The 13,068-nt window shown below is 42.0% G+C and overlaps 1 protein-coding gene across 11 annotated transcripts in view; it reads right to left on the bottom strand.

Moving 5' to 3' along the window:
- The window catches only part of myt1lb (myelin transcription factor 1-like, b), a 97,865-nt gene that overhangs the window by 26,894 nt on the left and 57,903 nt on the right, over window positions 1-13,068 (bottom strand). For all 11 annotated transcript variants that reach the window (XM_077620486.1, XM_077620487.1, XM_077620488.1 and 8 more), the window contains 2 exons: window positions 7,098-7,516; window positions 3,230-4,399 (listed from right to left, as the gene is read on the bottom strand). In XM_077620486.1, the coding sequence (XP_077476612.1) occupies window positions 3,230-4,399; window positions 7,098-7,516 (1,589 nt within the window). The remainder of the gene's footprint in view (window positions 1-3,229; window positions 4,400-7,097; window positions 7,517-13,068) is intronic.

Here is a 13,068-nt window from a genome sequence, read left to right as displayed (position 1 = left end):
CCTGTTTGTTGTTTTAGGTTTCCCCCTTCCTTCATACAAAATATTATTTTACTCACTTCGCTCCTCCTTAAGAATGATTTTGAAGTGCTAGCTATTCGCATGAGAAAACGTACAACTGAAATATTGGTAATTGCGAGCACCGTGACCGGACGATTCGCCGAAAGACGTTTCGGCGACGGACGTTTGGCCGACGGACAGTTCACGGAACGGACGTTTCGCCGAAGCGCTCGCACATATTAGAGGGTTTAGAGAACAATACCTGAAAATGCCATGGAACACACTTACTTCTTTCTAGTGATGTGTGCCAATAAGAACAATATTTTAATTTTAAATAATTTCCCATTATTTTAGGAAATATATATTCAAAATGATTTGCTGAGAACCTTAATTCAAAGATTAATCTCAATGTTTTCTATGCTGGTGTAAATTTTCTGGAGTAGGATTCCTGGATTTACAATTTCATTACAGTACTTACTGTTATAACAAGTTTTTTTCTTCTGTCACGTACTGTTCTGCGTGTGTTTGGCCGTGAATAAATGCCCTTGTTATTCCTAAATGAATGTTATCTGTACCGGGCCGTATATGGCCCGCGGGCCGAGGTTGAAAACATGTACACACACAATCCAGGGGCGGGGCGAGCGCTTCGGCGAAACGTCCGTTCCGTTAACTGTCAGTCGGCCAAACGTCTGTCGGCCAAACGTCTTTCGGCGAATCGTGCGAGCACCGCGAGCACGGTTATACATATTTTGGCTGAATAAAAGACACATTGACAATGTAGATAAATCATACTGTGCATACAGAATGGAATACTTAGTTTTTTCCACACATGGGTGCCGTAAAACCACAATTTTGTGAGTCGTGTGATCGAATGCGTGGTATTTTTTCGATTTCCTATCCGCCGTCACCATTTTTTTTTTCAACCCGCCAACCAAACTGAGTTTGACACCCCTGCCTTAGAAGGGAGAGATAATTGACCGAGGGTCGGGAGGGCGGGGCTACGTTTTGCATAGCAAATGGCGCCATTAGCATATCATCCCGGGGTAATTAATGTGCCGTCAGTCGGCCCGTCGTTCCTTATCGGTCATTCTGATACTCCTCAATTCTCATTTTAACCTCGAGTGTCTTTTGCCGAGGTACGTTCACCCCCAACTCCCACCGTCCCCGCTCACTCTTCAGCGTGCTGCGTTTTATAAATGGCGCACAGGAGCCCCGCTGAGCTTGTGTCTGCTACTATCTGCTATCTAGATGATGATCAACCTTCCGCTCTTTAATGCAGCATCGTTCAAGCTCCGAGTGTGCGGAAGGCTCGCCAAACGAAAATTTCCGTGGCATTTACGTTGCAAAATATTATACCTGCTGAGAATTGTGTGGCATTTGGAGGTGTAATATCACCCTGCTGTGAATTAGCATGCTCTTATTTGTGTGTCTTGTTCGAATATCCCGTGTGGGGAGAAATCATTTAGCCTAATTAAGGCTGAATATGACTGCTCGGAAAAGATATTATGAATGGATCGTTTGGACTAAAAGGGGAATGTGGAGTCCAATCAGCCTGAATGAGTGCGGCGCTTGCTCTTTACGGCCTGAGATGCAGATGCCTAGCACAATACTATATTTAATATCTGGTACCTCTACTTATGAATGTCTCTCCATAAGATTTTTTCTGATTACGAAATACCTCAAATGGGAAAATTTGGAAATTGAAGTTACAAAACACCGAATCTCACAAAAATTAAATATCCCCCGAAATGTAGTACATACTGCCTGTATTCTGTATTTTATACTGAAATTGGCATGGTAGAGTTGCTCTACCATTGGCCATCACCCTCCACTCAGCTGGGCTCTCATTGGCTAGGAGGTTTTTCATAATTTTAAGTTAAATTGTGTTTACGTGCTTGTTTTATCAAAGTTAATGTATCGATGAATAAATTTCTCATCTGTTTTTTGTATGTTTCTCACATCTTTCATAATAAATTGGTACACTTTCATAATTTTTCAAAGTTATGGGTGTGTAGTATTTTGAAGACCGTGGAACTAATGAGAGAATTTACACGTCGGCGGGTCTACTTACGAAAACTCCAAGTTACGATGCCGCTTCCGAAAGAAATTACTTTCCTAAGTAGCGGTATCACTCTATTTGTCCTGATGTGGCATGGTGAAAATTGGAACCTAAGAGCACGACGTAAAGAACGGATAAATGAATTATCTTCCCAAAGTCCTGAAAAGTAGGGTTAAAAATAGGAGGGCTTTACCCCAAGCTGCATCCCAGGGAGGAAATGTACAGCCCTAACAGGCCATGCAGATTGCCATTACTTATGCCTGACAAGCCAACCCTCTGATGTTTCCATGCTGGCCTATTTTAACAACATAAGCTGCCTTTACCGCTGCGACCATGAATCAAATGTTCAAATGAGCTGCAAAAGAGATTGTCCCGGGGTTAGAATAGGGATGTGTGCGGGTTATCCGATGTCTACGGCAGAAGATGGACAGTCTGCATTCCTATATGATATAATTGAGGCAACGAATTTCACCTAAGATTATGTAAACCCGAATGATCTAATGAGATCAAATATGAGCTGCATTTGAATTTGTGCTCTAGTTTCACCAAATGGGCTGCACATAAAAGCTATGTGACCAAAAAAAACGGTATTTCCTGGGGAATGCACAGTCAAAAGGAAACAAATAGTCCTCGTGAGTGGATTTAGAAAATGCATGGGGTGATGTACTGACCTGGTGATATATTATTTTCTATTTCTAGCTCTTTTATTGGATGTTTTGCGTGTGCGGTCGTATGGTCGGCGACCAAAAGACCAGCGAGCAAAAGACCGGCGACAAAACAAGGTAAAACAACACGGTCTACGCATCAATAAAAGCCAACAATGGCCCTGAGCTGTTTCACTGAGCGGACGTGAGTGTATAAGAGTTTGTATGCACATGAGTTGTCCCCTTAGCAAGGGTCGTCAGTCAGGGTCTTAACAAGTTCTCCAACAAAACACAAAGTCCGGGAAATTTGGAGCTTTTCTTTAGCCTAATAATTAATAGGGCATTAAGTATGACTAAATAATAATTTGCAGTTTGTATTTAGGGAATTTGAGCAACGGTTTAAATGGTAATTATCAATAACCTTCCGGGCGACCAAAAGACCGGCAACCAAAAGACCGGCGACCAAACGACCGAGTACCGATGTTTTGTATGACAGTGTTTACCGGACGTCCATGCTTAGTCTACTGACCTTTGTGATAAAAGAGCTTCTTCATTCCGTCAGGCAGTCGTCCTTTCCGCTCGATGGCGTAGGCGTGACGCGATCCGTGGTCGTCGTGGCCGTACCTCACCCCCTCTCTCCTGGCCGCCTCGGCCTCCATCTTGTCTCGCAGGGCCTTGGCGCGTTGGGACTCCAGCGCAATGGCTTTTTCTAACAAGGACAGGTTGCCCTTGGTCATGTCAAACACTTCCTCGGACCTGTCCGACGTGACGGAGGCCGTGTCTTCGTCGAAGTCCCGCGGATGAAAACGGTCGCCCTGAGCGCAACTGGCGAAGGCCTTGGATCGTGGACTCAGCTGCTCCTCTAGCTTCAGGAGATTGTCCATGTCGGAATAGTTCCTGTCGAGCACTCGTCCGTCGTCTCGGCCGTGCTGGAAGTCCCCGTAGCCGTGGTGTTGGGGCTGCTGGTTGATGTCCCCGCAAAGGTAATGGTTGGGCTGGAAGGGGCCGTTGCGGTCGCTGGGCTTGGTTTCGCTGAGTTTCCGAGCCAGATCGAAGCACTGATTCCGTAGGCACTCCAGACTGCTTAGACACACTTCCTCGTCGCTGTTTTCTAATTGTCCGTTAGCGCCGTTCTTAGTCAGTCCGTTGCCGCCGTTGTGCGCGCCCACGCCGTTGTGGGAACAGTCTCCGTTTCCGGGGACGCCTTCCACGTAGTCCCGTCCCTCCAAGTTGTCCGACAAAACGGCACCGTGTCCTTGCGCCAAAAGTTTGAGGGAGTCCACAGTCTCTCTAACCACATCGCTGTGAACGTCCAAGCTCAGATCGCGTGGACGAGCCATTGGCGTTTCCTCACTCTCTTCCTCTTCTTCCTCCTCTTCATCCTCTTCTTCTTCTTCCTCCTCCTCTTCTTCTTCTTCCTCCTCCTCTTCCTGTTCTTCCTCTTCTTCCTCTTCTTCTTCTTCCTCCTCCTCTTCCTCATCCTCTTCTTCCTCTTCGGCGCTGTGAGAAGAGTTGCTGTTCATCTCTGACTCCGTCATGGCCCGATTGGCGGCATCTTCGGCGATCTTGCCCAGGTTGAGCAGCGACTTGGCCACGAGTTCGTCGTAGTTCTCGTACTCATCGTTGTTGTTGTCATCCTTCTCCCCTCCAGGACCCGACTTGCCGCTGCTGCCCTCTCCGCCACTCATCGGATCCTCGTCTGTCGAGAATAAAACCACAAACATCTTTTAATTCTACATAGGTCAACCAGAAAGATGGTCTCGGTTGCTCCAAATCAGATTTGTTTGCTTCCAGTCTTTACAGAATTGTGAATAAGCACAGGGCATTAGATGGCAGTTTGAGATTGTTCCAAAAACAGATGTTCTCGGAAATGTCATGAAACCGGACGTCTGCCCTTAACACAATTAGGAACTCTAAAGTCCCTTCACGTTTAAAAAAGCCGTGCAATCTGAAATTTCATTCAGTCTTGGTCAGAATATGGAAAGGAGAATTGACCATATGTATTTCTTTAACGTCAATAATCTAGGAGTCTTGGAATCCCATCAGAATGATTTTAAGACGTCCTTTCAGTGCATAATTGATTCTGACAGGCTGCTATATGCTGCTCAACCTTTTCTGTCAGTAATTTACAGCTTTCACTTCTGGAGCCCTTCCAATTTCTCCTTGCGCATTTCTGATGTGAACCAACAAGATGAATTGGGCACTGGCAACACTTACTGTATATCCCTGCAGAGTCTTTATGTGGAAAATATAGACGTAAAAACAAAACAAACAAAAGAAAACACCTAGAAATTCTTGTAACTTATGCTGGGCAACTATTTAACCAACCATAAAGTTGTGAAGTTGTGTGTTTACGTGCGTATGTTTACTAAGCTGCAAAAATGTACGCACTCGGTCATCCACCCCAATACATGTCTTTGCATATCTTAATTTTATTGGCTTCATAAATCATTTTCTTATCTTGTGTTTCTCAATTTTTTTTTACAAAAACGTGTATATTTTAATCATTTTAAAGTGTTTCAGTGGTAGTAATGTGGACCATAGAACGAATTAGAGCTTTTCCATGTGAAATGTGTCTCTACCCTAGAAAAACCCAAATTGACAAACCCACTTCTGCAACCAAAAAATGTTGTAAGTAGAGTTACCACAAAAACAAGAACAATTGCACATGCGCGCACACACACGTTACACTGTAAGATAAGCAGTATTAGTGCTCAGCGGCTAAGGAGGGAACATTCACAAATGACCAAGCACATATTTTGACAGTACAGTCCTGTGCCTCATGCTCTCATGGGGTTTAATTTTCAACGGCACGACACGCGGCACGGGGAAGCAATTAGAGGAGCAATCACAGTACACAAAAGAAATGTGGAAGTGAAACAGATTAAGGGAGGAAACAGGGACGCTATCCTGCTATGAATTGGCTTTGGATTAGCTTCAGAGATGTGCACGCCGCAGAGGAACACAGCAGAAGCTCCAGGATGTCACCTCTATTACGTTTATGTGATTGGAATCTACAATCCGGAACCGCTGTCGTAGGGTGAATGTGGAGAATAATAACCATGCATTTGGACAGATTTCTTTTGCACTTCTATGGGAAAACAGCGAATTAAAAAGGCTGCAAGGTGTTAAATCATAATCAGGAAAATTACATTATGTTTACAGAGCGGAGTGATGAGAATGAGTCATAAGACTTGGGAAATGTATTGGGCTTATGTCATAACTCATTCATGGCCGTCCGAGTTGACCGGGGACCCGAAAGATCGCTGTCAATCAACCTGGTCAATATCAATTGGACAAGAGATGTCCCGATCGCATATTTTGCCCTATCCGAAATCTCTTGAGGAGAAAAAGCTTATCCAAATGTCTTCTTTTTTTAAGATACATAATTTTTGCTATTATATTTATTGATTATTTTTACTTATCAGTTTAACTCAGTAACTGCCAAAGAATGTTATCGACTGACGATTATGAAAACGACACGATTCGGAGACATTCCTTCGACTGGATGTCCATCGCTGTCAATGGCAGCTGCCGATTTAATGATTTTCTGGCAAAGTAGAGGTTGTAACTAAATACATCAGTGTGCAATGGTGTTTTCACATGTCTGCAAGATAATAAGAACACGGCATCAACACTTTGGGCGGGTAGAGCTGAGCATCAAACGGGGTTAACGCACTCCCCCCTCGGATCCTCACTCCTAATTGGACTTGAAGGCACTGTCAGGTCCAATCGCGATGCGGGGGTGCAAAGCAGAGTCTGCTGGAGAGAAACCTGCCAAATCTGGTGTTCGGCACGTCAACCGAGACGGGGGGTTGAAGCCTTGGCAGGGGGCAACATATGGGCCTCGAGTCTCCCCAAATTCACTCGCAAAAATAGCTACTGTATTTTCTGGACTATAGGTTGTACTTTTTTTCGTATATGCCTTTTTTTTCTACTTTGACCGCCAACAACTCAATTTTTTGTTGTGTTTTTTTAAATTTTAGTTATCCTAAAAACTGTTAATATATTATGCTTTGTCATTTATTCATACTCATCATAATTTGTGCATGAAAGCATTAAAATGAAATATTTGCCTCGGAAGGAAACCGGTTAACAATTAAAAAAATATCAATACGAGATTTAACATTTCTATCTGTACGTCAAATGCGTAAAAAAAAGAACAATATAAAGAAAAGTCCCCAAAGAAAATAATATCAGAGCTACGCTGTTCTGATCTCATACGAATGTGCAACACAATGTTTGAACATCATGTTGACTAGTTACAAATACTTCACGCGGCCCATCAAATATGTAAATACAAATATGAATATATGCAAATGTTGCATAGAGCAAACCTTTTTTGAATCATTTAAATTCCAGCATAGCGCTCTGATGTGAATTGTAATTTTTCTCACCTTGCCTTGACTCTCCTTCTTCCTCTTCTTCATAGTCCTCCACTGCCACCGTTTCTTCCTCCTCCTCCTCTTCCTCCTCTTCCTCTTCCTCCTCTACCCTCCCTTCCTCTTCAATGTCTTCTTCCTCCACATCTACCTCTTCCTCAGCCTCCCCTCTTCCAATCTCCCCTTCTTCATGCTCCATCTGTTCTTCGTTGTAGTCCATGTAGCCTTCAATTTCTTCCACCTCTTGGTCCTCCTCCAGCGCTCCCTCCTCTTCTTCTTCCCTGTCGTCCATCTCTTGGCTGGCGTCAGTCTCGTAGCATTCCTCCATTGTAGAGTTGTCCATGGCATCTAGATAGGTGCTTCTCTTGGGGGAGCTCTCCGAGCTTTGTCTGTCTAGACTCTTTCTCTTCTTGGCCACGGGGCATCCGTACACACTGCAAAGATAAGAGCGAGAGCGCCACAATTAGCTCTTTGATGCGCTTAAATGTAAATGTTCACGTCATCTGTACGTTTTTTTGTTCTCCAGACGCTACGCTATACATATCAGTGTTGCAGCCAAACCAATTTTCGATACCTGGCTGGGTGTTATTATTCTAGTATGCTGTACCATGTTATTAAAAAAAAAACAATCACAACATACTCACTAGAACAAGGGTGTCAGACTGGGGTATTAACGTCAACTCGGTTTCATGTGGGCCGGACCATTTTAGATATAATATTTAGATATTTTTTTATAAATGGATTAAAAGAACTGGATCAAAAACCCTGAATATTCCATTTTTTATAGATCTAAAACAATGTTTATTTGAGCTTTTTTCTTCATAAGGGAAAATCATTTGTTTAATCATTTGTTTTTCATTGCAAAAGGAAACCACATTTTTCTTTAATTATGTTCCATATTAAAGTGGAAAACAGAAAATATTTTGTATATATTCTTAGATATTAAAAAAATATTTTTGAACTAAAAACAGAAAAAATAGATTAAAATTGCAATTATTGATTTAAAAGGGGGAAAATCAGGAAATATAATATACATCTATATCTATCATTTTAATTTGATCCTAAAACAGAAAGTCAGCACTCAGGATTTACTTTCTCGGGCCACACAAAATGATGCGGCAGGCCAGATTTGGCCCCCGGGCCGCCACTTTGACACCTGTGCACTAGAATATAAAGTCATTGCTTTCTCACCCTGGTCACAAACTACTATACTTATTGTCTGCAATTGATTTGCATAAGGTGTCCAATCAGTTTGATGTGGAAGTGTTGGTATCCAATGAATTAACCTTCATTCTAGTTTTTTTTCATCATTTGCCACCATTGACGGTGCTAAAAGTCCAATCCATTTGAAATGTTAGGCCTTGCAGTGAATTAACAAACATTCAAGTGAATTTGACATCTCCAAGCAAAAAACAAGTTGGTGTGAGGGTGCACATTGGCCAGAGGAAGAAAACATTACTTTTTTTTAAAACCCATTGGCAGCTCTAGACGTCAAATCAACTTGAAGCAAGAGGTTCGGCAGCGAATAAACAAACGTGTATTGGACGTCTCCTAGTGATAAACTAGGAAGTAAATATTTTTTATTGCCTCTTTGCCAACCAATGACAATTCAAATTGAAGCTCTATTATATATGGAATTCTATTTCAAACTAAACAGGAGGTTGAGTTCATTTTTTTTCCAGGGTTAAACCAATTTGTTCTCCAGGTAAAAGCAAATGACTGCATCTGCTCTGCAAAGACACCACAGCAGCCTTTGTTCTGACATGAAGCCAGCACATCAAAAGACAACTGCCTCTTTGGAATTGTGACAAAAAGGGAGGAAGGCAACATGAAGTCAGATGAATTGAATCTCTTCACGGCAGGTTGACAAACCCCAATCAGATGGCCTGTGCACTGTATTTCTTAAGCACAGCGACTTAAACTATTTCACCAGCCCTAGCTAACCTGTGATTTTGGAAGGCGTTTTCCTTTTTTTTTTTGCATTCTGACCAACAGCGCCGCCCGCACACATGGAGCACATTTGAACAAAAGGAACACACAAACAGAATCATGATGAGTGTTTTGGCCATTCAATAAAGCCCCCTTTTCCAAGCTGGAAGCTAAACCCGTTTTGGGCACGTTCACTCGGCTGTGAAATATCCCCGGGCTGCTATTTTACAAACACCCACACGACCTCTGGATATTTCCCCTGGCCCGGCTAGACTTTTGCACAAAAATGTCCTGACTGAGTAAATGACAAAACTGCATGTGAGTATACTGGATGGAATACTGTATGGAAATAATTGTTGGGAATGTCCAGTACTTGGTTTCAGATCTGTTTTGCCGCAATACATTGGGCTTTGGGGTCGACAAACAATGAGGTCTTTGAAAGGCAACTAGATCCCTGTAAAGACTGTAAAGACTTTGTTATTGTGAAGGTGTTATAAAATTGTCCCGACAGAATAGGAGTTGCTGAGTGTAGGGACAATGAAAAGGTGAAAATTTCCCCAATTGCCAAATGCATGAGTTTATGGAGTTGATTCTTCACTTGTAGCATTTTACATATACGTTTGACAGAGGAGAGTTTTTCCGTTTAAAACTTTTGTGGACTTGGCGATTTGGCTCATTCCAGATTAGCTTCAAATATTCACACAGAAGATACTAAGGCAAAAAATGTACTTTTTCTGGAACCAAAGAATAACTAAAACCTAAGTAGAAAATGCTTGAAGCTATATATTTAATAATAATCATGAAAAAAAAAATCAATCAGTAAGAGCTAATCCCAACTTTGACATTCGATCAGCAATTCATTGTCAAAACCTAAATGCTTATTTAAAAAAAAGAAATTGAATATTGAATCCTGAAATCACCCATATCCTCTTGTTACTCTTGTTAAATCAAATCTGTGAATTGAAGCCTCCGATTCGAAAACGTCCAATTGAAATCCCATGGGTGAGTGAGAACTTGTCCCTTTCTACCATTGGTGATAAGCATCCCGAATTGGTGGAGCATTCCATCCTCTCTCCCCTTCCCCTCTCCCATTCCTAGGATGTCCATCAGTCAATTGGCGTCCGTTCTACTGGCAGGCTCAATCTCAGCCTGCCCAGGGATTCCTTAATGGTCTGATCCCATGGCCTGCTGTGCAACCGGGGGTCCTATTTCATTAATCCCGACCTACACGGAAACTCATTCCCGGCCTGACAGGCGGGCCCGTGCCTTGGGGCTGCGTGAGGGTCTTTGGGACGGCGAGCGAGCGAGCGTGCATGTGTGCGGCTACGCATGTGTGGAAGCAAGTGGCGGCTATGTGATCAATAGTGTTCGCGGCCAAACACCTCAAAATCACATTAAAAGGCCACTCATCGAGGCTCCCCCATTCCCGAGACCCTCGAGATGAAGCAAGGGCAGGACCCCGTATGGTAGATACTGCCAAGACAGGAGGGGAGAGCAGGTGCAGGAATAAGGAATGTAGCTCTGTTTTGGTGTTGCGTATGCAGTGGCGACTTTATTTAAAAATGACTCGACTCTCTAATGCACGTGTCAAAGTGGCGGCCCGGGGGCCAAATCTGGCCCGCCGCATCATTTTGTGTGGCCCGGGAAAGTAAATGATGAGTGCTGACTTTCTGTTTTAGGATCAAATTAAAATGAAGAGTATAGATGTATATTACATTTCCTGATTTTCCCCCTTTTAAATCAATAATTGTAATTTTTAATCAATTTTTTCTGTGTTTTTAGTTCAAAAATCATTTTGTAAAATCTAAAAAAATATATTAAAAAGCTAAAATAAACATTGTTATAGATCTATAAAAACTGAATATTCAGGGCTTTTAATCCAGTTCTTTTAATCCATTCTCAGGATATGAAACTATGTTCAAGTTACAAAATGCAAAATCTCGAAAAAATTAACCATCAATCTAAATACACTTACTGTATCCTGTATTTTACTTTGAAATTGCAATGATAACCAATGGCAGAGCAACTATCTCTCAACACCTTAACTGTCCCATAAAAGAATGAAGAAAAATCTCATTATTGGCTAGGTTAATTCAAGTCATGATTGCTCAGTTACTACTCGTGCCTTGAAAGAAGACCGGTAAATTAACGATATGGGGTACAAATACGCTTTTTAAACAACAGAACATGAAATGAACATGCCTGTCTCTTGTTTAACATTCCACATACAACAAGTCCTCCCATGTTAATCAAATGTATTTGTTTCCTCCATTTGGAATGATCCAGCTCAATTAGAAGTAAGAGTTATGTAAATGATTTTTGAATCCCGCTGCGTTGGCTACAGGCAGGGCATCTGGGGTCTCAGGTGTCCTTATGTCCCTGAGCTGTCAGCTAGTTATGAAACTGGGAAAGAAATATTAGCCTGAATGCTCCCAAACCCTTCTGATGACTAAACAACAGGGAGCCTCCACACTCCATCCCACATTCCCTGTTCTGTCTCGGTATGTGTGACCTTGGATACAGCATTCTTCATGCCAGCCACATCTCAGCCCACTCGCATAACTGGGCGTCGACATGATTTATTTTCCTTTGAAGTCATAATAAATCCTAAGTGTAAAAAAAAAGTACAGTGGTACCTCTACTTACAAAATTAATTGCTTCCAGAAGGGGTTCGTAACTTGGATTTTTTTTGGTGTAATTAATGACGCATTTTAACATGTAAAAGAAATAATTCATTGCATGGTCCTCAGTCTACCACCAAGTACACCCTTTAAAATTATGAAACTATACCTATTATGTGTGAAATTTGAGAAACAGACAAAGAAGAAAAAGGATAAGAAAATGATAATCAAGCCATTAAAATGATCAAAAAGCTATTTGTATTACTGTTGAAGGACATCCCTATGTAAGTACCATTCCGGGGTGTTCAGTAAATCACTGCATACCCACGGTTTACCGTTCACACCTGTCATCACTTTGCGGACGCAGTTCTCATAGAAAATCTGCTTCCAAAAATTGGATTTAAACTGAATAATAATATTGTCAAGAAAGTTGTACTGATCAAACGTGAGCATTAAAGGAATCCAAATTCCAAATCAAGGCAAAAAAATCCCTCCTTCCTTTATTCCAAGTGTCCCTTAAAATATTCTCTTCTGGGTAATCCTCAAGGGGGTGTGTTCTAGAGAGGTAGCAATCAAAGAAGAAAAGGGCTTCGCATGGCAAAAAGACCACTTCATATTTTATGGAGTGGCTACCCTGAGCATTATGGGATGGAACAAATTCTATTACACTGTGGGAAAGTGGCTCTTACATGCAGAAATAACACTTGTGGAGAGGGAAGCCCATTTGTGGAGCCTTAATGTGAGACAGGAGATGAAGGGCTCCCGTTTGGCTAATTTTGTGTGACAGTTGAGCGACTGCTGGAATGCGCCGGGGTTGCACGGCACCTTTATTAGCAGTCATATTAGTGGCTCTTCTCAGCAGAGGCCAAAGCTTTAGCCACTCATTAGCAGTGGATGTTATTTGTCTCTGTGACACCAGGATGAGGCTGCATCTTCCTCGGTGCCAATTTTCGCTCCCTCATTTTTGCTACAAACCTCCTAACGTCTCACACTATCCCACTTCCTCACCTCTCCTGCCCCCCTTTCCCACACATGTAAATATTCAAGGTGTTTTCAAAATCAATTCCGCGATATCAGGTTGCACACTCCTTGTATTGATTGATTGAAATCTGTCTACATGTGTGTTTTCGGTGGAAATAAACAATAAGTGGCTACACTTCCACTCCCAACCACTTGATAGCAACATGGAGCCTGAAGCTGGGAATGATGACCAAATAGTGTTTAAACCGGATTGGACTAAATCTGGTTTGCACTGAAGCGAGTTTACAAAACTAAACTAAATACTAAAAATTGAGAAAAATGTTCTAATGAAGGTGTTATGTAATTCAAACATAAAACAAACACGTTTACTTTAGTGCCAAAGGAGTTTTCAGTAATAAATTGATCGAAATTTTTGATTCACTTTTTTCCGCAAGTGATTTACAAAAATCGCAATC

Source organism: Stigmatopora argus, chromosome 15, assembly GCF_051989625.1.
Source record: "Stigmatopora argus isolate UIUO_Sarg chromosome 15, RoL_Sarg_1.0, whole genome shotgun sequence".
NCBI lineage: Eukaryota > Metazoa > Chordata > Actinopteri > Syngnathiformes > Syngnathidae > Stigmatopora > Stigmatopora argus.
The sequence above is the reverse complement of the archived record's forward strand: the minus strand, read 5'-3'. Positions and strand labels throughout refer to the sequence as shown.